The sequence below is a fragment of the Rissa tridactyla genome, chromosome Z (assembly GCF_028500815.1).
Source record: "Rissa tridactyla isolate bRisTri1 chromosome Z, bRisTri1.patW.cur.20221130, whole genome shotgun sequence".
NCBI classification, from domain to species: Eukaryota; Metazoa; Chordata; class Aves; order Charadriiformes; family Laridae; genus Rissa; species Rissa tridactyla.
The window spans coordinates 60,983,642-61,010,624 of NC_071497.1; the positions used below are offsets into that span (position 1 = coordinate 60,983,642).

The window sequence follows — 26,983 nt, forward strand, 5'->3', positions numbered from 1 at the left end:
GACTATATTCTGTTCAAATAGATGTCAGTACATAAAAACTGGAGGAGCCGTAAGAGCCCTCTGTAGAACACTGGCATGAGCCTTCTAATGTTGGGTCTGGAAAGTGGCACTTAAATTTGGTGGTGCTTCTCCTTGCTAAGACTGGAATAAAATGTCAAAAAAAAGTTGTTTTCCAGAATGCTTTAATGGTTTCCCCTGACACTGGGGAAATAGTGATGAGTAATACTAAAATTATTATTGCTTATGGCATAAGTAATAATTTGTTATGGTGCAGCAGGGCAGCTGAAGGACTGCCTTCTTTCCATACTTTTGCAGAGGTTATGTGGATTGCAACTGTATGCAAAAGTTAAAACTTAACATAAGATGCTGATCCTACCAGAATTTACATGAGTAGAGTAAAGGCAGTGAAATTAACATGACTACATTCAAGTTTGTAAGACGAGGTAATTAAGTTTTCAGGTTTATCAGGGCAATTCTTACTTTAGTACGGTATGAATACTTCAGGTATATCTAACACCCACTTCTCTGCTCCTCTGGGTCAGAGCTTCCCTTTCCTCTGACCGCTTCATGTGTGCCACTGTACCCGCCTTGTATAAATACTACTTCTACTCTTCCACTCTTCATCTGTATTTGGGTAGGGCTTATAGGGTCAGTCAGCCCGTGTGCCCTCTTATACGAGGTATTATAAAATTGAAAGGTGATCTTTGCTTCTGAGATTTAGAACCTAAATAGATGAGACAAGCTTCATGAACACTTTAGTCTTGAATGACAAAATACAAAGGGTGAAAATGCTGGTTTGGGGTAACATCGAAGTGGCCCGGTTAGATGACTCACCTGTGGGTAAGGCACTGTGCAGGTCCCAGAAGGTGATATCCAGATGTCCGTGTTGGAGTCTTAGATTCACACGCTACTGCTGCTGTCTGGATTATCTGCAGTGGCTTTGTCAAAATTAAAATAGAAACTTGTATTGAATTAAATGTGATCATGAATTATTCAGTCAGCATGAGAGCCTCTGAGTTGTTTATTTTGATGACAATATGGCTTCGATTTTTGTTGTCTGCACAATTTTTAGCGTGAGACATGGCACAGACTTTCGTGTTGATAATTTGTAGCTGCACAATAATAGGTGGTGTTGAGCTGGAGGCTTTGGTACTGGAGACAACGTCACTCTTGATACTTGAGATGATAGACTCTGATCTGAGAATAATTCTTCTATCAGTGGGTTTTTTATAAAAGTATCAATGGCAAAACAGTTATTTTTGACATATTTTAAAGGCTATTTTTGGATTTTAGAGTCAATGTTAGATTGTAATGGGAAAAGTGCACATATGTATCTGTTATCCTGAAAACTTGGGAAGATTTAATTTTTGTTTTGTTTGTGGTTGTGCTGTGTATTTTGAATTTGGAGTTGTTGTTGGGTTTTGGGTTTTTTTAATAGAGTTTTTAGGTATAATTCTAAGACATATCTTGTGGATGCTAAAATTTTAGTTAAAAGGCCAAACTAGTTGACTTCAGCTGCCTGTCCCCAAACTCAAACAATCAAGACAGAAGAACTGTGAAACAAACACTGTCTGGACAGGTGAAGGAGTGCGGGAGAGAGAACATCATGTCTTCAAAGAAAGTGAGGAATACCCTGTTCTTTTCTGGAGCTTATTTTGGTACTTTTGTAAAATGTAGATAAAAGTTCACAGCTGAGTTTTTTCTAAGTGCAGGACAATTCAGAAAAAATTCAATAAATGACTAGTGCTTATCAGAACATATTTGTTCTGGGTTTTTTGTTGTGGGTTGGTTGGTTTTTTTCCTGTGTTCCAGCAAGAGGAATTTAAATGTTGGTTTTAGGCTGAGATAATCTGTAGGTGCCTTACAGTAGCTGGCAAGGGAAGATATGAACTGACCTTGTTGAGCCAGGAAGAAATCCTTTCCAGCTATGCCCACCTAGGATAAGAAATAAGAGGAGGTGATACTAAGCCAAAGCTCTGGTGGTGGCATCCATCATGCGTCTCTGAAGAAGCAGCCTGCTAACCACTCCAGCTTAAGGTTGATATTGATAGCTAGTCATACCTGCCTTGAAAAGTGTTGGAGAAATAGTAGACTAAAAACATAGTGCATACCTTGGATCAAAAAGTTGTCTTCCTTTTAACTCTTGGAGTAGAGTCCCTAATACCTATGTGAGCGCTTGCAAACCAGTATTTGACTGCTCCCAGACTATTGAATCTTAGTCATTTTGAAGGCAAGAGAGAACCCGTGAATTCAGCTCAGTCTTAATTTGTTCACTTTCAGTAAAACACTGCATACTTTATGTTAGATAAACAGTGGAAGACAAGACAACTAAAATTTTTTCCTCCATTAAGAAACCAGGTAGGTTATTTACTACTGTTAACAGCAGTGTTAAATGAGCTGAGAACACACTGTTCCTTGTCAAAATCTTCCCAAACTAAAACAGTCCTCCAACAAGCAGCAGCCAAAGCCAGTAATACATTGAGGGAAGAGAAAGGAATTGCCCTTTTCTAGTAGAAGTGAACTTGTGGAAAACTCCCCAATATTCACATACTAAAATATTTAACTTCTTCCTTTGCTAATTTCCAGGAGGAGTTTCAAATATGATAACTGTCTTCCAGCAGACTCTTACTGACATCGCAGAGCCCTGGAAATATGCCCCCCACAACCCAGCACAGAAATGGGACTTGAATTTGTTTTGGCAGCACTTTCCATGTGAGCTGGAGGGAGCTGAACAATCTTCTAGAGCTAATGCTGAGCTGGCAGCCCCTCAGGTGTATGCAGACAACCTCCAGATGTTTTTTACTTAGTCAGTCTTTGGAAGGCAAAGTTAATTTTACGTTTTAAAATGATTGTTTGATTGCAGACTAACAGTATGCTTCAAAAGTTATTGAATATTTACCTAGACCAAGAGCTGATGGAAGAATATCAAGATTATTTAGCTAGCAGCTTGCCGCAAATCAATGTTCTATCTTCCGTTCATACTTACAGGATCGTCTTACCTGAATCTTCTAGTATTTGAACTCACTTCATATCTTTTTGTATCAATTTTAATAGCCATGCCCCAGAATTGATCTACCGTATTGAACCATAGGTCTGCCGGCCCATTATCTTGTCTTGGGCAAGTACAAAGAGCTGTACACAACAGACAGAAAAGAGGGCAGATGGAGAGAGATCTCGCCCTGGGCCTTTCTCAACCTGTAACTAAGGGGCATCTGAGTTGAAGTGGTGTTCCTACTGACATGTTTCACAGTGACACAGGGGCCTACATTTGGTAAATTTTGTTCAGCTGCTTTTTGAAAAACAGCCCCTCCAGTGGCCTGATAATTTAAGTGAAAGCATCATATTTCTTCTATTGTGAAGACTACTGATGAGTCATTCTTCATTCAGCTCTACTCCATTCATGATTTCATAGATGCCTATTCCGTTCCTCAGATACTTCTCTTCCTGGTAGAAACTGCCTAGTCTTTTTAGTTCTCTGAAGATGTTTTGGAATATCTACGATTTTTCTTATTGCTTTCTCTTGAATTTTTCTAGTTTTGTTTAACTTATCTCAAGGAAAACAAAAGATAATGTACAGCATTGAAAGTGTGGGTTCATCGTAAATTTACATGGCAGCATAAAGTTGTTTTTGTTGGGTCTTTGTTCCTATCCTCAGATTGGTTGCTTTTTTGACTAGCTGAACATACAAAGATTAATATTCTTAATATAAAATAAGATTAATTTTCTTTCTGTGTCTATAGTTTTGAATTTTGCTCTCTCTTAAGCACCAATGCGTGTATTTCTGAAACAGATCAGGCTTAGTTGCTGTGTTTTTCCATAGGATGGATGTAAGGAGATTTGCCTGGGTTCTTCGGTAATGTGTGTGACTCATGCTCTTACAAAGTTGCGAATGTACAGTAATGACAAATGGATTAACAGAAAAAGGTCTCACCATGCCGAGATCCACAATTCTTGGTCAGAATCTGCTTGCTTTGATAGATGTTTGGAAAACTTCGTTTCCCCCGTGCCTTTTCACGCTGCCGGGACATTAACATAACTTACCTGCCATGCATATTTAGTGAAGTGAAATGTGGGAGCCAACAAGATAAATACACAAAAAACCCAGAAGTTTCAGAGAAACTTCTGGTGACAAACTCAATACTCAAAATAAACCCAATGTCATTGGGGACTGTATTCTGTAATTGGTTTTCTTTCCACAAGACTAAAAATGTTGCTCTTTGTGACACGAGTCTGTCTCTTTATTATCGGTGTGCTGCTGGATTAAAATGTGGAAGTATATCTTTTTTTAAAGAAGCCATCATTTTTTGAACTTGCCACAATTGTTACACGGAGAGTTACTGAACTTTCATATCTCTGGAGGCTTCCATAGGGTCTGTTCAATGTTCACTTTAAAAGTATTTCAAAGTGAAATTTGTTTGCAATTTAAAAAAAAAAAAAAGGTGCCAATTTGGTCTGAATTTATTCAATATTACAGGTAGGGGAAAGGAATGAAATAAAACAGGGCTACATTATGATAGCAGGTATTTCTCTTACATACTAGTTCTGAAGTTAAAACACTTGGCCAGTCCGTGGATTTTAATTCCCTTCTTGTTAGTACAGGCTGGGAGGTGACTGCCTGAGCAGCAGCCATGCTGAGAAGGGATAGGCAGAGGCATGGCTGATCTGATCTAACATTGCGATAGCACCACTTGGAGGAACTAGATGACCTTCAGGGGTCCCTTAAGACAACAGTTTTGTGCTTCTTTACTCATTGGTGTTTCACTGAGCATCTCTAGGCATTAGTCAGGCCCTTCCTCTATTCAGGTTCTGAGTACCTGGGGGAAGGGGAGGAAGTTTCCTACTGCTGTAGACCATGAGGCACTGTAGGGAGTCAGTGGAGAAAGGAATGCTAAATTTATGTGTCCTCCCGCTTTGTGAGCAGGAATACCCAGTCAAAATGCCTAGTCAAAATACTACTGGAAATCAATGCACTAGATTTTTGCCATGACTTAACCCCCTAACTAGCTAAAAATGTTGCAGGGTGTTTTTTGCTTTTTGGATGTTTGGTGGGGTTTTTTTCCTTTTTAAACAAATTAACAGCATCTGTGGATAAGAAGCTGTTACCTTGAAAAGACACCTTGTCACAGCCAATTTGGTTTCTCAAATTTTGTATTACTGTGGTATGGAAATCCAGCCAATTCTAAGCAAATTTAACCTCTAAACTTCTACACAAACGTAAGAGTAAGGAACATGCAATACCTAGGAGCAGCATAATGTAAAGAAGAATAAATGCTTGGCTTTCTCATCAAAAGGTAGGAAATAAGCCGACGCGGCTGTATTTTTCTTGTTTCTGCAGATTTGCATGTAAAACATTAACCAGAAAACCCATTGAGGAATATGATTTTTTTTTTTTCATTAAAATAAATACTGTATTTAGAATGAGAAAGACAGGATGCACTGAAGGTAGAATTTCTTGAAAGAGATGCATTTGGTATCAGACTGTGATGCAGCATTTTGTAATTTGATATCTTCCTGGTGTATATTTTACCAATTAAATTTAATTTCTACCATTTTTGTTATACTTCTTTTTTTATGTCATTGGCATAAAAACTTCACTGACAGTGATAATGTAATGACCATGCGCTTCTGAAGCAACGTGAATAGCTGACAAGTCATCTGAGCCACCTCTCTGGACACTCTGCTCTTGAACAAGAGGCATATTGTTAGTAGATCTGGGGATGTGGGCTATTTATTGCTCTGCTGTAGGGAGGAGGTGAAGGAGAAGGAAAGATTGCCAGGACACAGTTGGCATGTTGACCCAGGAGTTCACAAGGAAAAAAAATCTGAAACTGCTGAACTACTAACTAAGGTGTGTTACTGTGTCACTAAGGTGATCTCAGTGCCAGTGGAGTGAAAATCAGATAACGACTTGTTAGTCTTCCTTAGAGGGTACCAAAGATCATCTAGGAACTACATTCTGTTTCCATACTGGGCAACCACTGTGTCTCGAGATAAAAGTAGATGTGGTAGTTTATTGGATAACATCATATGCTGGAGAAGAGTTAGTGTGGCTTTTTCTGTAAGGGAAGCATAAACTGAGACGAACTATCAGCATCAAGCTTAGGTAGTATAAGGGACAGTGTCAGTCTGTGCTTGCCCTGTTTTTGGAATTTTTCAGTTTGTCATCTGCTTTTGGCCACTTCTGAAGACAGGACGTTGGGCCAAGATCGGTTGGTCTGATCAATTTTTGGTCGTTCTTCACAGAGCTTCTAAAAAGGACATGGGAATGTGTTTAGAAATCTCCCCAGAGATTTGTGTGTTTTTATTAAAGGACATCCTAATTAATCATGTTCAACCAGCTGTAACTTGGACACCAAATCTATTTTTGTGCTAAGAACCAGAATCGTGATACTGGTATTAGCAGGACCAATGCGCAGATCATGAGTCTTGAATCCATGTAAGAAAAATAGGGGGGGCAGGGGGGGGAGAAATTGTATGTACGAACCTGCAGGAATGCTTCCAGATTGTGTTGGAAGCCTTAATCTGGGAATTAGAGAAACTAAAGAGGCATGGACTAGTCTTTATGGATTGTGGGATTTTTGTAGCCTGTCTTCTCTTGGAAGGTCTCAAAGCAGCTGCAGCTGTGAGCAGAATTGAGGACCAATCAGTGATGGTAGTTTCTATGCCAAATTTAACAAAATAATTGTTAAACTAGTGTCTTTTCTACTTGATTGTTCTACTTCCTATTATGATAATGTATTCATAAGGAAGCTGCTACCAAAATGTGAACAAAATGCAAAAAATTCCTAATATAATATTCTTGCTTCAGTTATTATTTTATATCAGGCGCATATTTGTTATAATAAAGCTCACAGAATTATTTTACAAGTGGCACCTTGCTTCTTCAAGACGTTGCCTACAATTGCTGGCAACTTGACACTGGTACATTTTGTCTTTCTCAGTTCTTTTTCTCTTAAGGATGATCCAATTTTTGTGACCTGTTTGTGCTAGCTGCCCTTTGTTCCCCTCTCTTCACCATGTCTTTCAGAAGTTTACCTGCATCCCGTTGGTTTGCTTTTCCTCCCTTACCACTGATTTTAGATTGAAATGACAAGATTATACTATCACTACTGTCTGTAATTACTTAAAAAGAAATTAATTATGTTGCAGCGGGAAAAAAGAGAAATAGAGAAGAAACAAATCTGTGTTTTTGAATGCTTACTTTTCTAATTTCTTATTTGAAAGACAAGCCAGGAAACTACATAGAGTGGAATGAGGATGAAGGAAGAAAGATAGAAATCTTAACATCTGATCTTAAAGCTGACTCTGATCAGACAGATCTGTGCAGCTTTGCGCAGAAGTAGTTGTAGGAACAGACTCTGAGAACCAAACTCAAAAAAAAACTTAAGCATCCAATATGTTACGAGCTGTGTAGTTCACAGAAATTCAACTGTAGGCATTTGATCCTTAGGCTTTGAAGTGTTTATGAGAACTTCTGCTTATCTCCGGAACTGCTGCCAATCTTAGCTCTACTAAGATACGTGGTCTTGGAACATACCTCACGCTGAAGAATATGCGGAGTTCACAGGCAGAGACATTTCTATGGCAGGTCCCCTGAAGGACCCAGTCAGGCTGGTATTCTCAGAGCACATGGCAAATGCAGGGACAACAGCGCTCCGGTGCATCTGGTAATACGATAGCCTATGCTCAGCCAATCTTGTTTTACAATGCTTCTGTCCCAGGTGAGTGCTCCCCCACCAGGCGAAGGCAAGGTTGGTGGGGAAGAGGGAGGTGGAAAAAGGAAGTTAGTGCTAAAGGCTCCTTTTCAGACACAGGTCACCGAGAGTGTGCAAGAGCAGCCTGACTTCATCGCCCAGACATGAGGTGGAAAGGAAGGCTCTTCTTCCCCTTTACTTTCTCCCTCATAAATTTGGAATTCCCATGTATGCAGCGACATAGCTTCAACTGGAAGGACTGAGAGGGCCTCATCCCCATTCTGCTTGTTCTTCATAAGCATAAGAACCAGTTGCAGATTTGTGAACTCTACCCTTGAGCTAGGTGCATGCAAGTACAGCCGAGCCTGCCAAACCTACATGTTTTCGTGGATTTGGGTCCAGTTTATTGCCTGTGTATGTAGTGTTTTAATGCTACATGCCTCAGGGTTTGTTGTCCTGAGATGAGGATTTGGTCCAGTTGGGTAGTCATATGTGTGACAGCTACATAAGTAAAAGACTTTTTTTTTTCCCCCCAAGGGAATTTTGAGGTTTTTTGCTTGTCATTAGATTGGGGAAACGCTACACTGCAGAACTTAAAACAAAGATGCAAATATATCGCAGAGCCCCCAGATGAGTGCTAAATTAATATAATAAGGAAAAAACCCTCTGCTTATCTTGGAGTTTTGTGGTGAAACTGTTTAATACTCTTCTTTACAGAGTATGCTGTAAAAATCGGGTTGTTTTTTTTTTAATAGCATTAATTTATTTGAGGTGCCTAATTTTAAATAACACTTTCTTAAAAACAGAAAGCATTCTGAAATTTAACTGAAAGTTTTGCAAAACAAAAAGACATAAATTCCGAACACTCAGATCACATTTGCCTCAATCCAGAGTTGTATAATTATGGAGAAGAGAGGAGATCATTTTCAAAACATTCAAATTTCATTTTAGGAGAGTTTAGTTCTGATTGTATTTTCTATAGTAATAAGAGCTGGACTGATTCCTGAAAATGTGGGAAAACAGAACTTTTTTGCAAGGTTTATGAAAATTTAGGGCTGTACTTTTAATATATCAATACTCTGAAAAAATTAGGTTGCACTTTCCATCCTATCTTAAAACAATTTTGTACTGTAATACTTTATGCAAAATATATGTAGGTGTTGCTTTTGTCCTTTTTTTACTTTTATTTAAGGTAGAAATTTCATTAACATTTCCTTGGGCAGAAAAAGCATAAAGTGAGATAATAAATTTTAGTCAAGAATCCAAATATGCAGATACTATTAGAAAGAATAAACCTACAAAGTGATAAAAACATTGCAAGTACTAGCTTTTTTTTTTTTTGCATATGCTGGCCCTGGGTGTGTTTACTTTTCAAGAAAGCAAAAAAACCCCAAAACATATCCATGAGTATTGTTTAAAAGACCAGGACACCATTGTGGAAGGGCTGTGCAATGCAAATGGAAATATCATGGCTGCCTTCAACAGAGTAACTGTTGATGAGTGTTAATAGGGGCACAGATGAGAGGAGTGAGACAGTATTGTAAAAGTGACACCGTCATATGTACTAACCATCTAAACACTTAGGGGCATGGCTTTTGGGGTTACTTTTTGTTGGGTTTTGTCAGCAAAAATGCAGAGATGCTGAAAACTTGGAAACTTGAAAACTCACCAGCCACGCTGCACAGCCTAACATCCCAGGCCAAGGGATGTTAGGGAGTGGGGATAATTCACATCAGGATAAGAAATAGGCTGGGAAAGGTCTTCAGAGAGAAGACAGGTTTGTTTGCAGCCCTTTTATTTTATTTTCTCTGTTGCTTTCATCTGCAGGGAAGATTTTGTGTGTGCCTTCTGCATCCTTCTGCAAGTCAAATGTAAGCTTGGCAAGTTTTCCTATGTCACAGCTAAAGAGAAGGATGCTGTAATAATCTGCAGGCAAAATATGAGACCTGGATGAAAAGCATGCAGGTAGTTGAGAAGGAATGGCCACATTTTATAGCTACTGTAGAATGCGCAGGATTTAAAAAGCGCTAGGGTGGGAGGACTTAAGAGAAACTCAAGTGTATGATGACTTACAGGTTGTGTGTATAAGCAGAAGAAGGTTGGTGGCAGTACTCACAGTGACTGAGAGAAGGTTGCAGATAGAGGTTGATGGGGGAGATGTGGATTTGGAAGGGGAGTTTGCCTAAAATGACCACTAGACACATAGAGAAAAGCTGAGATTTCTGTTGTGAAAGTGGAGTAGGGGAATATAGATGCAAGTCCTCCATGGAACTGCATTTTTGGAGCAAATATTTTGCTTCTTGTGATCAAGAAAAAGGAGAAAGGTGGCAGCTAGCTGGTATGAGGGGAGCAGCTTGAGGAGCAAAGGGAGTTGGCAGCCCTCTAGTGGGAGCCAGGGAAATATCCCAGCAGCTGGGAAAGCAGAAATACAAATCAACTGTAAGCCACAGCAAGGGCAGAATAAAAAAACAGAACTTTACAACAGAGGTGGCAGATAGAAGTGCTCCCTCAAAGAGAGTTGGGAGAGTAGCTGTATTGGTGGGTGGAGAGGACAAACAGAGGCAGCCGGTCAAATTAATGGTGTCTGGAAGAACCGTGGAGGTCAGGCCAAAAGCCATCTGGCTCAGGACCAAGTCTCCAGCAGGAGTGTGTAATGATCTATCCCATTTATTCTCCCAACTTTTGCCAGATTATCATTTAAGTCAGAGGTGGCATCTTTGTCAAAAGAGGTCTTAATTTTTCTCCTATAAATGCATCCCTTCTTTAAAACACACCAGTTGCTAGACAGGTCAGGTGATATTCCCTGTAACAGCTGAAGCTGGCAAAGAAGCATAGGGAGACTCCAAACAGACAAAGAGTGGCCAAGTCTTAGATAGAGAAAAATGGCAGTGGATGTGAGTTGAGTGGGCCAGATGTGATAAAAAGTAAAAGAAGAGGAGAAAGATTGGGACATAGTTCTGCTAAGAAAGACAAGACAAAGAAAAGAAAGGTAAGAAGAGAGGGGAGTAACATTGCTGAACAGTGGAAGAGCTGGACACCCTGGTCAGGTGTGTTGTGGCAGGAAGAGGAGCAGGACACCAGCTCCAGGCCAGGGATGCTGGAGAACAGCTGTGGGCCTTGTGTCTCATAAGGGAATTCAAGAAAGGCTAAGACCAGTGTTGAGGTCACACGTGGTTGTAATCCTTTTCAGGACTGCAATTTGTCCAGGAAAAAAAGGGAAGGGATTTGCCCTTGAAAATAGTAGTATAATCAAATATGGAAATGGTGTAGATGGGGAAAGCTGAGCTGGAGAGAAATGAAAATGAGCCCTCGCAAAGATGGGGAGATGGAGCCAGGGGACAACAGCGGTGTGGTGAGAGCCAGGTCGAGAAGAGAGTCTGGTCACCGGCTTAGTAAACCAACGGGACAGAGTTCTGAAAACATACTGCAAAGGTGAGGGAAGGGATGCATCTGTGTGGGAGTGACTAAAGGGGAAAGAAGTTATAGCGGGTTGGAGGAAGGAGCCTTCAGGGCAAAAGGGTGTCTGTAGGCACCTTGGCATCTGTGCAATGCTTCTCAACTGGCACATCCATCCTGAGCCTTTCCAGGAGGCTGAACTCACCAACGCCTTCGCCTTAACTGCTTGGTTGGCTCTAGTTGCTGTTGCTCTGGAGCAATGAATAATTATTCGAGAAGATTTTGTTGTACCAATTATTCATTACTTTTACAGTGGTTGTGTTACTAATTATCATAGAATCATAGAATGGTTAGAGTTGGAAGGGACCTCAAAGACCATGTAGTTCCAACATGCCTGCCATGGGCAGGGGCACCTCCCACTAAACCAGGCTGCTCAAAGCCCCATCCAGCCTGGCCTTGAACACTTCCAGGGATGGGGCATCCACAGCTTCCCTGGGCAACCTGTTCCAGTGTCTCACCACCCTCACAGTGAAGAATTTCTTCCTAATATCTAATCTAAATCTCCCCTCTTCCAGTTTAAAACCATTACCCCTCATGCTTTCATTACACTCTTTGTCTTTTCTGTAGGCCCCCTTTAGGTACTGGAAGGCTGCTATAAGGTCTCCCCGGAGCCTTCTCTTCTCCAGGCTGAACAGCCCCAACTCTCTCAACCTTTCCTTATAGGGGAGGAGCTCCATCCCCTGATCATCTTCGTGGCCCTTTTCTGGATCCTCTTCAACAGGTCCATGTCCTTCTTATGTTGGGGGCCCCAGAGTTGGACACATTACTCCAGGTGGGGTTTCCTGAGACTGGATTAGAGGGGCAGAATCACCTCCCTTGACCTGCTGGCCATTCTTCTTTTGATGCAGCCCAGGATGTGGTTGGCGTTCTGGGCTGTGAGCATACGTTGCCGGCTCATGTTGAGCTTCTCATCAAGCAACACCCCCAAGGTCCTCAGGGCTCCTGTCAATCCATTCTCTACCTGGCCTGTGTTTGTACTTGGGATTGCTGTGACCCAGGTGCAGGACCTTACACGTGAACTTGATTTTTGCACAGGCCCACCTCTCAAGCCTGTCCAGGACCCACTGGATGGCATCCCTTCCCTCCAGCGTGTTGACTGCACCACACAGCTTGCTGTTGATCTGCAAACTTGGTAAGGGTGCACTCAATCCTGCTGTCCATGTCACTGACGAAGATGTTAAACAGCACTGGTCCCAATGCCACCCCTGAGGAATGCCACTTGTCACTGGTCTCCACCTGGACATCAAGCTGTTGACCACAACACTTTGAGTGTAGCCATCCAGCCAGTTCCTTATCCACCGAATGGTCTACTCATCAAATCCATTTCTCTCCAATTTAGAGATAAGCATGTTGTGTGGGAGAGTGTCAAATGCTTTTCACAAGACCAGATAGATGACGTCAGTTGCTCTTCTCTTATCCACCAACACCTTAACACTGTCGTAGAAGGCCACCAAATTTGCCAGGCACGATTTGCCTTTCGTGAAGCCACATTGGCTGTCACAACGGTAATTTATTATTTATGATTTGTAAACTGCAGGGGATGTAGGTCTGCAAGCATAAGGGGGACTGTTGTATTGGAGATTTAAAAGAGTGGAACTTTAATGAAGTGGTAAGTGCATTTTGCTTGATAGTACTGATATGATAGTAACGTAATTGATGACCACTGATTTACACAAAAACATAGGATTTAAGAAAGTACCATTGACTTTGTCTTTAATTCTTTGGCCAATAGCTGATTCCTGTGGAGATTGCCTAGGAGGTTAGAATGATACTGGAAATAATATTAGACAGTTTAAAATGCTAAAACAAAATTTTATGCACTGATTTTAAGCTTTTGGTATTCCCAGATGGTTAGTTTATTTATGATTTCTTTGTTTCCAACCCTGTGTCTGTTCCTCTGCTCACTGAAATCAGGCATTTTCTCACTGACCTCTTTGGAACCAGACTTGTCTCCACATGTTTTACCAGAAAAGTTTGTCATGAGCTACTGTACTAATTGATTTATGTTGCAGATCTATTAGCAGTCCTTCCTGACAGTCAATCAAATAATGAGAGATCTATTTAAATTGGAAATCATCAGCAATGAGATATTCACTTAAGTCAGGAAATGAGCAGAGGTATGGTCATGATATCACTAATATGCAACATCCAAATGGTCAGATTCTTCTGGGAGTTAGGAAGATGTGAAACTAGTTCTTTCAGGCCAAGGAGAGATCTGTAGGACATTTGTGAAGGCCAGGCACTCATGTCGTTACTCTTGCTGCCTCCTCTAGCTGTGTTTTGAATGAGAGAAGTGAGACCATCACTTGTATGCAGATTAATTAGGGCATATAAATCCAAGGGACTGATTCAGTTTATAAAACAAAACTCGTAACTCCAAGTTCAGGAGGGAGGATTTCAGACACACTGTTTGCTGTATCTGATGAGAAGGTTTATTAATCCTTCCTATGCTTGGATTCATTACCAGTCTTAAATTTGAAGGTCCCATCTATTTTCATGCATTGTGTAAGTAACAAAGTTGAGCAACTTAGGAACTTAAAGGTTATACACAGCAATCTTTCAGATATAGCAGCACCTTTTCTGCATCTGTGTGCGGTTCTGACCCTATCGTGTCTGCACAGAGCAGGATGGGGACAAGTTGACCTACATCAGGGCTCTCGGATTTTCTAGTCATCGTGAAACTTTCCTACTGTTAGAAAAGGCAGAAACACCTTGAAACTGGGAGCGGGGAAGAGAGAGAGACCCTGATTTTTAGGCCCTTCTCTTCAGGCATTTTCTATTCAGGAGGTTGACACAGAAGCAGCATGAAGAGAAACCCTGAGTCACAGTTGTGTGGATTTTTTTGTTGTTGTTGTTTTAAAATACCCAGGCTAAGAGAAGTGGCTACCCTATAAAGGAATCTCTGTAAAGGGACTGAGAGACTTGCCTGCATTCATCTATGTCTTAGACACAGTTATTCCATCTTGTGCAAAACAGAGTAATTAATGCTGGATGTCCTCTGAAGTGGTAGAAATGTGTAAGGCATTCACTGACAATGTCAGTTCCCTAGTAGCATTAATAAATGGATAGTAAAATAAATATCTGTGTCCTAACTGTCTTTTGTGAAGGAACCCAGGCTCTTGATTAATACATTCTGGGACAGTCAGAGCTGTGCATTGTGGAAAAGGAAGCTTTTGCACATATACTGACCCAAGTCTGTTGTGTATTCTTACAGATTTGTCTAATGAGACTACTTTAAAACTTTTATTAAGAAAAAATCAAAGTGAATGATGATGAGCCATGCTTTAAGAGTTTCCTATATAATACCATTAAAGTGTGAATGTGCTGTTTTTCTATTTCGGTGGAGGGGAAGAGGGGTTGGGAGCTTTCAAAAACTGTTTCTCTAACCTTACTTGTAACTTATGGTTGATGGTGGGTGCTAACTTTCATTTCTATTCTGATATACTTACTGGCATTAAGTTGCATTCTGCCGTGGCAGGAGCTCAAGGGGAAGTGAAGCTTTTGTGTGAGAAAAGGAGAGGTTAACTACTTGTATATTGGGGGCTGTTTTTGCTTTGGAAAACAGTGGTAGGCTTTGTAGTTTAATCTTTTGGAGTACTGCCTGTTACCACCTTCTGACGGACGTTGTTGGGCTGAGAAGAATCGATGCTCAGTGGTGCATGAAAGTCCGACGTGTCAGTTGTAGCTATACATAACACCACTGTCACACATGCAGGCAAGGCTGTTAATACTTAACATGATATTGTATTCTCTAAGGAGAAATGTTGAATACCGGTAACTTCACCCATTTTGAATGTTTATACACATTCCTTTGAAAAATACTAAAATTAAGAGTAAGGTAATACTTACACAAAAGGTTCAAACTAACGAGCGCCTTGGAGCAAAATTCTGCAGAAATAAGGCTCCAGGATTCCTGTGTGTCATGGAATGGTCCTGCGAATCTGCCTAAAATTAGTGTTTTGTTCAAGTTACGTGTCTTGCAGGGCAATTGCTTTAACTTGCCTACACCGGGCAGCTAGGGTAACCGGTACCTGGAAAGCAGAGAACCTGCTTTTTTGGAGATTAATAACTTGGAAATAATCCTTCATATGCATGAGGACAACAGTCTTTTAAGTGTTCAAAGACTCTTTTCCTTAAGTACATGCATCTGTGGGAGGACATAGGTATTGTTCAGTTGCTTAACAACCTTCTGTAGCTAATGATTTGAAGTGAAACAAATCCATAGTGTACAGGAGATGCGTATTGAAATGTATAAAGACACAGAAAGTATTAAGGTAGTCCAGCTCCCAGGAAATATGGCAACAAAGCAGCCACAGCCAACCTCTGCTGGCTTTCTTGCAGTAGCTTAAATTATGATGTGCTCACATGTTTTCTGCAAATGTCGTGGCTCACATGGTAGCAATGTTTTTTCCTGCAAATGAAAGGCTATGGTTCTGGAAAACAATTTTCAATCTGCAATCCAAACAAGTTTTCTTGTCTGAAAAGTTACTTTTTTCCTAACCAAATCCATTAAAATATTGTTGTTGAGTATATGTCACAAGACCTTTAAAACAAGTTCTGTATTATATTCAAATGAATAAGGCAATTTTTGGCCAGAAAAAAATAGTTTTCTGTAGTCTTAAGCAAAATACAAGTCCTACTGTGCAACCAAGGTATTCTGTTGGGGAAAGAGGGAAAAGGAAGTGGTGCTTCTTGTTTCCTTATTTAAAGTCCTACAATTTTTAACTTAGAAGCAAATAAAACAAAATTAGGAGTTTGGTAAAATACGTTCCTAAAAGATACACATCAAAGCAACCAAATTAAGGCTGCGAGTCATATGCCAGCCTGCCTTTGAGAGTCTTTCATGGTTCTGTTTGATCTTTCATTCTTGTTTGTAAAATGTTGTGTGGAGGAAAATATCTGTATTACTCTTCTTTAGCAGGTTTCAACTACAGAAGTACAAATTGGGCCCATGAGACTGACACAAGATCCCATTCAGGTAAGATGCTCTTTCAGTTTCTTGATACAGTCAATTCAGTGTTAATGAGTGACGAAATTAAGGTTCAACCCCTACAATAAAGTATAATGTTTTCATTTTACTTGTGAAGGACTGTGAGATGGGTAATTGGTATTTTGGTTTATCTGATTGCTTGAGAAGAGATCTACAAGTAAATTAACTTGGTAAACAAGGTGCTTAGATTTCCATTAACACCAAATCATTCCTTTTATACGTCCTGTCAATAGGCGGGTGCGTGTATGTGCATTAGCAGGGAAAGGGCTGCCTCTCTGGATGTTGAAAACTATTCAATTCTGATGTACCAAAGCAGAGAGCTCCATTATAAAGTTTGGGTACACGGCAAGTTTTGCTGGGTTTTGCACAACAGAACAGAGAAGTATAGAAGAGAACCACAGAGGACCTTAAATAAAGCAGAAAGCAGACCTTAAGTAAAACTATTAACTGAAGTGTTTTCCATAAAGACATTGTCATACAGTAACTTATTTACAGTAAAGGAAAAACACTTTACGTAAAGCCACCTCCTTCGTTTGTGGAATAAGCCACATCACATCAGCTAACTTGGCTAGTATTGCACACATCCACACATTTAAAAAATGCATGTTAATCTTTTTTTCCATCTTGACAATGGAGTTACGTGTTTCACTGTGCAGAGCAAACAGCTACTGAATATCACATTTTAAATGTCTATTTGTGGGTACTTCATCATGTTAACAATTGTCTGATAAGTCAATTTAGTTTCTTAGAACAATTGCCACCGGGGCTTTTCCTAGTGATGGTCATTTTATTCTGGTGCGTGTTTTATGCTGTTATGGGACACCTGTGCCAACCTCAAAATGGCCAGTATTTTTTTTGGCTGGGAGGTGACCTTACTTGCAGCTGTGACCTGCCATAAACCATTTAGTAGATTCCTCAGTGGACTTTATGACCACCTGTGTTGGAGGACAAATCTGGTTTGGTTTGTACTAGATCGTGACCGAGGTGCTGCTGACCTTAAGGGGCAAGGGGAAGAGTCCAAAGCAAAAACCTACCAGCTCTGACCTCCGAACACCCACCCCCTACACTCAGCCTGTATGTCTGATTTTGTACCACGGCTCGCAAATAGGCTTGGTTTGGTTCTCAAACCTTAGAAATGACCATGATAAAACTACATATAAACACACTTTCTCCAGAGGACACAGGAGAAAAAAACCGTTTTTATAAATGTTTAGTGCACATAAAAAAAGTTGTCTCACCCTTTGGCAGAAGTGTTTACCAGGGCTGACACAGGTTTGGATTTTTCCCCCATTCAAATACTGCATTTCTACCTCTTAGCATGTTCATTGGCCATCATCTCTCTCACAGCATTGACATCAAGCTCCATTTCCGTTCTGATGATGGTGATCTTCCCTGTTGCACTGCAAACGAAGCACGATGATGCACAGCATTTTACTGTTGGCCCATACCAATTTTCAGTGTAATGAGATCTCCTCTCTAACTTAATTCAGAGCCGCTATATGTTTTCCAGCTTAAAACTCTCTTGCTGAGTACAGTAACATAAAAATAATTACGTAAATTTATTTTTACTTCTTAAGTTGCTGTTTGTAATTTTCTCAGTTTTGTTGTGTTACCCTGAGTCTGTACTCAGCTGGTGTCTCTTGTTTTATTTTGAGCTCTTTAAAGCAAAGCTCTGTCCATTTTCTGGACATTTGTATGATCAACTGGGAACAAGACACGCAATAGTTGTGCAAAGCAAGTAATTAGAAAGATGGTAAAAATTCCAATACATCACCAAAAAATGTAAAGGTGTCGACAGGAGAATTCCATGTTGCTCCTAAACCAGGACAGCAATGAGTAAAATGATCTTTTTACAGCAACACTGGCAAATTACACACCAAAAAATAGACACATGGGGGTTTTTTTGCCAAGAAACATGGATTGAATTCAAACTTTTCTTTGACAGTGTTGTTTATATGGATTGTTATACTTTCATCTTGACTTTGAAAGTGTATCTTGCAATATACTTCTAGTTACATTATGTTTAGATGGTTTAGAGTAAGCTTCATACAAATGTTAATGAGAAAGCATGGTGGTAATGCTTTAAAAAAAACTTTAAAAGTTAATATTCTCAGAAGGATTCACAATTAGCTACCCTTGGGAGATCGGGTGGTTTAATTAAGTTCTATTATTTTACAGCTGGCAAACTATTGCATTTCTCAATCCTTTATTTCCAAACTGGGAATGTTGAGAAACAGAAGATATCAAAAAATGTGTCCCAAAACCCCTATTTCCTGAACCATATTGTACCGAACAAACTAGGAACAAAGTAAACTAATAGCAGCTGGAACCAAACGGAAGATTGTATCAGAGTAGGGACTTTACCCAAGTATTCACAGACAGAGCATGCAGCTCAACAATGCATTCCAACATCTTGATGGCTGGAAAAAAGTCAGGGATTAGGTAGAGTGACAACAGTTACCTTGGATGTTAAGTGTCAGTAACTCTACTTATTGTTAACTGCAATTAAAAGTACTCTTCCTAATAAAATGAAACTTAAAATGAAACTTCTTAAGTTATTTCTTAGTATTTGTGGAAATTCTGACTTATTTTCTTCCACTCTTTAATGAAACCTTGACTGGTTGTCCAGCTACAGTAACATTAATTGATTTGTTTATTGTTTAGAATTCAACAATGCAGACAGCTCAAGATAAGAGAAAAGTTATGGCCACCTTTTCTAGCTTCTAGACTGATGATGTTGAATTTCATGTGGTGACACCACAGCTGCATAGAGCAGCACAGATGAAAGGCTATGGACATTTCTTATGGATATTTAGGGCAAAATTTTTCATATTTTGCTCAGGTTGTTTCAGTAAAGACAGGGGATGACTTTTATTTGTGAAATGAGCAGGACTTTGCTTTATAAATAGATTATTCTCTGGCTGCTGCCTTTCTGCACAATTTGAACAGCTGTGGATAAATTTTGGACTTTTTGAGACCTTTCTTTTTCACAGCATATTGGCACTAAATTAACCTTTTTTTTCTTCATCTGTCACACAGGGTGGCATGGTTAGTGATCAGTTGCTATGGTACATATGTGCAAATTCTGAAGGGGACTGTGTACATGGCTCAGGTTCCTGGCTATGTAATTTGTACGCTGATAATACAGGTATAATAGTGGAAGGATGAAGAATTTATTCTCTCCTAAAAACGCTCTTTCTTTTGCACTAGAAGCACACAAATACAGTTGTTTTCAGTCTATATTCTGTGTTTCAGTTATCAAGCAGACTTCCTACAGCATCAATTTGATTTTTAGAACAGTGCCTCGGCACACGTCCTTCCTGATCTTGTGTGAGCAGTTCCTTAAGTGTTCTGTTGAAGTTGGCAAAACTACCTCATATATTTACATAATTAGGTATTGGGTAAAAATTGGGATGTTTGAATAATGTTTTTCCCCCTATCCATCACTGTCCATAACATCTTGTATGCGGTCCAGTTTTGAAAGAATGTGGGTTAACTCCATTTTGTTGTACATCAAAGGAGAAATAGTGAATAAAACTGTGTTATGTTAATTGTTTGTCCCTGAAGAGCAATAATTAAGGCAGTTGCATTTCAGACAGTTCATTACAATTAAAAGTGTGTGTAGCTGGGATGGCTTGATGAGAGTGGCAATGATGTTTGAACACCTCCCCACTTACTCTGGGTGGTTGCTGATTGAATTTAAACGTGAGTTAGAAGAGACTTGTCATCTGGCAGCTGGCATTGCCCTAGATATCCATCCTATGCACTTAATTCTTGATTACCTATTGATCATCACTCTGTCTATGAAGAAAGTTGTGCTGCTGCATCGGTTGTTTTACAGTCTGTTGTTCAACCTTCCCACTTCCAAAGTAGTCTTAATCTTTCACAGAGCAGAAGTGTTTGTTAAGACTTGCACCATGCAGAGAAATATTTTGTATGTTTAATGCGGTGCCACTGTTTTGCTTGCTTTACAGGTTTTGCTGATCTTTGCAAAAGAAGACAACCAAAGTGATGGTTTCTGGTGGGCTTGTGACAGAGCTGGATACAGGTGCAATATTGCCCGGACTCCAGAGTCAGCGCTTGAATGTTTTCTTGATAAGCACCAGGAAATAATTGTTATAGATCACAGGAATTCCAAATATTTTGATGCGGAAGATATCTGCAGGTAATGTAAAGGACCTTATGCTTCTCTTGAACTTCAGAATATATTGTACAAAACAAAACTTCCTAATTTTAAAAACAAAAAATGGTGGGGGAAAACCCAAACAAGAAAAGAACCCCCAAAATGATAGTAAAATGGGAATTTGGAGATTGACACCAGAGGGTTTGCAAGAGGAGAACAACATGAAAAATATGCTTTTGGCAAAGCTGAATTGTAGAGCCGTCTCTTTAGGTCATGGGCTTCTATCAGAGCACAGGGCAGAACTGCTGTGAAATTATTCCCGGCTCTCTGTGCCTGCTTCTTTCCTGGGTGATTGCTGCAGCAAAGTCTGAAGCTGCAGGGCTTCAGAGGAATGTGTTTGTTTGTCCACTGGGTCAGGCACTGCCAGTGCTTCATGAAAGTTCATATCACTCTTCTGGTACTCATAACTCTATTATAGTGGCTCTAAGGTTGCAAGTTCTTGGTATTGGGATTCTTTGCTAAAGTACACTTTTAGCTAAGCATACATTTTGTACCATACACCATACCGTGCTTCTCAGTCCATCATGAGCTGAAATTTGCCATGTTTATGAGAAGGAGCATTTTAAAGCTCAAATGCTTGCACTGACACAAGTTCTTTTAAAAGACCATCAAAAAATAAAAAGACTGTTTATTCAGGACAATGGTGACATGATTGAAAAAAGTTATCTTTAGCCAGTAAAAGCTGAATGGAGTGTTCTTCTGATAGCTGGTCATATACTTTTCAGTTTCTAAATAGTATGTAAAGTGGCCACATTTTGTTTATTAAGCATTTCATAAATCATACTCTCTCATAGACACTTGCTATACCCTCTTTTGTTACTTGCATGCTCCAAAAGCACTTCCTACCCTCTGAAGAAAATTCTGCAATATGTAGAATCACAATGGTAATTACGGGAGAAGATGGTGGAGATTCTTGTTTAAATTAGCTAATGGGTATTGGAAATACACTGCACAGATTGACCTTTCTCAACCCACACCTTCAGGGCAGTCTGCTCCAAATAAGCTAAGTAAACAGGGTAAACCTTCACTAGGTTATAAGAGTGGATTTGGAGACCTGTGTTCAGGCCCTGTGATTTTGGAACTCTTGCCTCTTCACTGCATTGATCAAAATCTGAGGAATCTGGTACGAAAATGGAAATGGATTGTCTAAGTGGGGTAGGTAGGTTATGGCAGCGTGATATGCTATTTTCTAGCCTCAGTGGCATCTTTCTGTCCTGGCTGTCCTTTATATTGTCTGTGAAGATACTGAGAGTAACATTGAGAAAGCATGCGGTGTAACTGAGAAATTTTTATTTCCTCAGGTCTATTCGTGCCACAAAACCATCAGAGCACACTGTAATACTTGCTGTAGTTCCACGCATGTAAGTGTTACTGTTTTGTGAAAATTTTTATTTTACTTTATAACAATGTTATCTATAGTAATTATCTAATAACAGAAAGTATCTTACTAGCAAGCCTTATAGAGTAAGTTTAATATTATTTTACCTGAAATGGGTTAGTAATGTTTCATGTGGCCTATTTAAGTATTTGGTAACCTTACATTTATATAGACTAGTACTGTCCTTATCAGCTTGAGAGGATCATAATGTAATGGCTTGTATACTAAGAAAAATTAGAAAGCTATGTGTTGGTTTCTAAAAGAAGGAAAAAATAGAAAGCTATGTGTTACTTTCTAAGGGAAATAACTAGATCAAGTAACATGCTGTGGCTAGTAGGGAACTGGGTAATAGAGTAAACTTCAATGCTGTTGGTACTAAACTCACCAGAATGTTGTCCTGACATCCTTATTCAGTAATTCATACCCCGTGTATTCAGGCAGAATCTTTATTAACTAAAATACGTTTTTGTCAAATATGTTCAAAAAGGAGACCTTTCCTGCCTTTATTAAAACTCCTGCACACTACTGATCGATTCTAATTTTGTTGATTTCCTAGCTCAATTAAAATAGTAGGAAATAGAGTGTCAGGAGAAGAAACATTCCTGCCAAGATTAGAAAAAAGACGAAGTTTGCTGCTGAGTAAGACTTTGCAACTTGCTCCACTTTTTATTTAATAACACTTTTTTAGATTCATCTCATAGGACATCACAGGATGTCTTTAATCTTCTTCATGGTTTCTTTTTGTAATATCTTTGTGTGTCTGTGAAGAGACACAGGACTTCTGTAGAGTATCTGTTAGGTGTGCTGTAGGAATAACCATCAGGTTGAATAATAGCTGCAAATACTTATGAAAGAAGACTATAGCATCAACTTCTGTAATAGTATAATTTTATGTATGTATTTTATGCAAGAGTGTTCTCACTGCATTCATTATGTTTAGGTAACTATGTCAAATCGATACTATCCAATTCTTAAGTGGTGTGTGACCTACAACATACTGGTTCTGTTTAATATCATCATCAATGATCTAGATGGGGGCAGATCATTGTGCACCCTCAGTAAGTTTGCAGATGACACCAAGTTGGGTGGGAGTGTTGATCTGCTTGAGGGTCGGAAGGCTTTACAGAGGGATCTAGACAGGTTGGATCAATGGGCCAAGGCCAATGGGATGAGGTTTAATAAGGCCAAGTGCCGGGTCCTGCATTTGGGTCACAACAACCCCGTGCAGCGCTACAGGCTTGGGGAAGAGTGGCTGGAAAGCTGACTGGCGGAAAAGGACCTGGGGGTGTTGGTCAACAGCTGGCTGAATATGAGCTGTCAGTGTGCCCAGGTGTCCAAGAAGGCCAACAGCATCCTGGCTTGTCACAGAAATAGTATGGCCAGCAGGACTAGGGAAGTGATCGTCCCCCTGTACTCAGCACTGGTGAGGCTGCATCTCCAATACTGTGTCCAGTTTTGGGCCCCTCACTACAAGAAAGACATTGAGGTGCTGGAGCATGCCCGGAGAAAAGCAATGAAGCTGGTGAAGGGTCTAGGGCACAAGTCCTACGAGGAGCGCCTGAGGGAACTGGGGTTGTTCAGCCTGGAGAAAAGGAGGCTGAGGGGAGACCTTATCACTCTCTAGAACTACCTGAAAGGAGGTTGTGGCGAGGTGGGGGTCGGTCTCTTCTCCCAAGTGATAGGGCAAGAGGAAACAGCCTCAAATTGTGCCAAGGGTGGTTTAGACTGGATATTAGGAAAGATTTCTTCATCGAAAGGGTTGTCAAGCATTGGAACAGGCTGCCCAGGGAAGTGGTTAAGTCACCATCCCTCGAGGTATTTAAAGGATGTGTAGAAGTGGCACTTAGGGACCTGGTTTAGTGGTAACTTGATGGAGTTAGGTTGACAGTTGGACTTGATGATCTTAAAGGTCTTTTCCAACCTAACCAATTCTATGATTTTGTTTTGTAGATCTGCAGACCAAGAAGAGACTTCTGTTCTTCCCCTTCTTAATGCAGGCTTTGATAGGGTATGTATAAATTACATATTTAATATAGTAATCATGATTGCGTTGTAAATTATGGATGCTTCTATTTCCTTAAATTAAAAACTATACAGTTGCTTATGTCAAAAATTTATCGAAAACCAGTGGTAGTTGACTGGGTAATCTTTTCTTCTCAATAGTGTATCCAAGAAGTATATAAGAGAATCTGTGATCTAGCTAGTCTTTCCAGACTAAGGAGGAATACTGAGATTAACTTATTGTGGCCTGGGTGGGTGGTGGGTGGTTTTTGTTTATGACTGCATTACAAAATCAGTGATGGGGGACACCGATTAATGTGTGCTGCATATCACAGCATGCTGACTAGTCACCCGGACATCTCTGTGTGCCTCAGGCTGCTGGGATTTCTCTCCTAAAGGGACTACAAGCCTAGTCCAGCTCCTTCTGATGTAAAGAAATTTATTTTTTTCATTAGATTGTTGTTTTGGCTTGCACCTGTTCTTCTCAGGACAGCGTTAGAGTCTTTCCTATACAGGCAGCAGAAAGGAAAATCATTGCTGTTCATGCTGTTTCTCAGAACAGCTTTGTAGGAGAGAGCAGAAAAGCAAGAGTTAGCTCTGGAAATCTATCAAACGTTTGTGTGAGCGGCTTTGGAAGGATGTTACTGTTATGTTAATTTAATATAAATCAGCTGTAATATTAAAGTGAGGAGTTCATAAGGAAGGTTATGTGTTGAAATGCTAGAAGCACGTCAGTGGATAGCTAGGGGGAATTAACCATGTATAGTTAGGACAATTAACTGCAGTAAGGAAAATAAGAGAAGGAAGGGAATTAACCCAGGCAGAATCTCATGCTAGTATGCTCATACTGAGGCCAGTATCTGAGCTAACTCATATTTACCTGGAGTTTGTTTACAGAGTAGAACATTCACCAGAGTCACCATTTGTAGGTCATCTCCAAAAACAGGTGATAGGTCTTGCCTTTCCTGCAAGGGTACGGTGGGGGCAAAAGCATTAAAGGCAAAAGCATTTCTGAAGTGCTTATATGCTCCAAAAATTGGAAAAGTTGGGGCTGAAAAAGGTCAGCCCAAGAATGCTAATGCTTTCTTCGTGCAATTTTCTCCTTCTCTCACTTTAAAAAAAAAAATAAATTAAAAAACAAATCTTTATTTCTTCTCAAGTCTGGTGTTTCGTTTGACAGCAATGCAGGGCAATATGTTTTGTGGGCTAGATTGTGGGTGGAGTACTGACTAGAGCCTGTGCTCTAGGAGGAGACCCTGTGCAGCTCTGAGAGACATCTCTGTCTGCCTGGGAAAGTAAAATCTTTTTGCACCTGGCAGCTGCTCTGACCATTCCCTCTAGCCGTCCCAAATTTATCTGAGAGCTTGAATGATACAGCAATTCCCTATTGGAATTCTTTTCAAGCCTTTAAAACACATCTGATGTCAAAGATCCTATTTTCGCCGTGGGGTGGACATAGGAATTATTTCTGCTTGGATGGAGATCAGTAGGGACTAAATCCATTAAAACAAAAAACCCGCCCCTGCACAAACGAGGATTTAAAAATACCCTTCTTCAAATAGAGAGACAGTATTTGCAGGGCATTTCTTCCTCAGCAGCAAAATCTTTTTGGAAAATCATATCTGCTCAAATTGTAAGTTTCTCGTCACTATTTTTATTTTTACAGTCCAACCTTTCTGGTAGCTTTATTTTGGACTATGACTGTTCATCATAGCAGCATTTGTCCTATTTTTGCTCATTGACTTCCTCCTCTTCCCTTGACAAAACACTGAATGCAATTGCTCCGTCTGGTGGTGACTGCCTCCTAAGTGCCTCTCCAACTTGATTAGTAGAGTCTGAGCTTCTAGACAATTCGTCTGTCACCTTTTTGTAGAGTTTTGTAGACTTTTTACATCAGGTTTGTATTTAAAGATTCCAAAGAACTCCTTTAATCTCTTTTGGGGGATACTCTTGCAAATAACCATATTTTTTTTGTGTGCAGTGAATAGCAGATTATTCTGCTTTAAAATGTTCTGTTGCATTCATGTATACTTATGTTAGAGTAATATCTTTCCATGTTCATGTGTACCTATAATGTATATTGTAACTAGTCCTAAAGAAATCAATTTTCATTTCTTCTAATGAAATCAGTGATGATTGATCTCTATCTAGATCTGGATCACTATGATCACTAAAAGTTTTATGAACCGAGGGAGATTTCAGGATTTTCTGTTAATTTTATATATTCCTTTGGTATTTTTCTTTATGCTGAATTCTTTCTGGTTTTTCTTCTTCCTACTCAAGAAAGTCTATTTTATTACATCTTCTGATATTTTAATTTTCTTTTTTTCTGGCCTATATCATTAACAGCTTTTGTGTTTGTGTTTTAATGGTGTTGTTAATGCAGTGCATTTATTATGCTGATTTTTCTTTTTCCTCTCAGCCTCATAAATCTAATAGTGATGGCCTGCTTAGGAAGGACTAATTTAAATAAGTGATTTGGCTTCCTGACTGACTTTTAACTATGATTTAAATTAGCAAACAGAGGACCTTAACGTTTGCAGTTACAATCTTGTCTTGTATTTTGAACTTTAGTACGTTTCCTAAACAACATTGATTCTCATTGACCAGTTACTATTAAAATGTTCTGGTTTGCAACAAAATAAATCTTTAATATTAGACCTAGTACTTCTTGTTAAGCAGTAAGAATGATGCATTCCTACTAGCTGATAGGTCTTGGCTTGTGTCAAGTACAGGACAACAGCGGAATCCAATTATAATGAAGTAAGCTGCAATTTAGAGTGTATGTTAGTTAAATCAAAAGGTACTGTATAAATACTAAACTTTTTTAAAATATTGTTGTCTGCCTTCTAATATTTGAAAGTTAATAGATCTTCAGCTTCTCATGCCTCATATAGATGCACAGATTAGAAAAAGGAAGTATTTCCTGCTTTTTTCAGGTCCCAGTTGATTTCTCAGCTTTGAGTGAGCCAGTGAATGAACGGCATTAGAACTATAAACTTAAATAAAGAGATTCTATGCATTTGCAGAAGACTATACAACAGTTAAGAGCAGGTTTAGTACTTCAACAAACTGCAATTCTTGATTCTTAAACCAAAGATTTGTGAAGAGATAGTGGTTGGTTTTTGTCAGTAAACAGCAGCGGTTAAATTTTGTCAGTAAACAGCGCTACTTTAAAATTCAGTTTATAAAGCCGTTTCATATGCTCTAGCAAATTTAGTTTGTAAAATAGCTTGCCATCATTGTTAAATTGTATATGACTGATAAATTTGTTTTTATAT

The 26,983-nt window shown here is 39.6% G+C and overlaps 1 protein-coding gene across 3 annotated transcripts in view; it reads left to right on the forward strand.

Annotated features, from left to right (window-relative positions):
- Positions 1-26,983, forward strand: part of PDE8B (phosphodiesterase 8B) — a 76,706-nt gene that overhangs the window by 20,320 nt on the left and 29,403 nt on the right. For all 3 annotated transcript variants that reach the window (XM_054186898.1, XM_054186900.1, XM_054186899.1), the window contains exons 2-5: positions 16,072-16,128; positions 20,115-20,305; positions 21,625-21,684; positions 23,652-23,709. In XM_054186898.1, the coding sequence (XP_054042873.1) occupies positions 16,072-16,128; positions 20,115-20,305; positions 21,625-21,684; positions 23,652-23,709 (366 nt within the window). The remainder of the gene's footprint in view (positions 1-16,071; positions 16,129-20,114; positions 20,306-21,624; positions 21,685-23,651; positions 23,710-26,983) is intronic.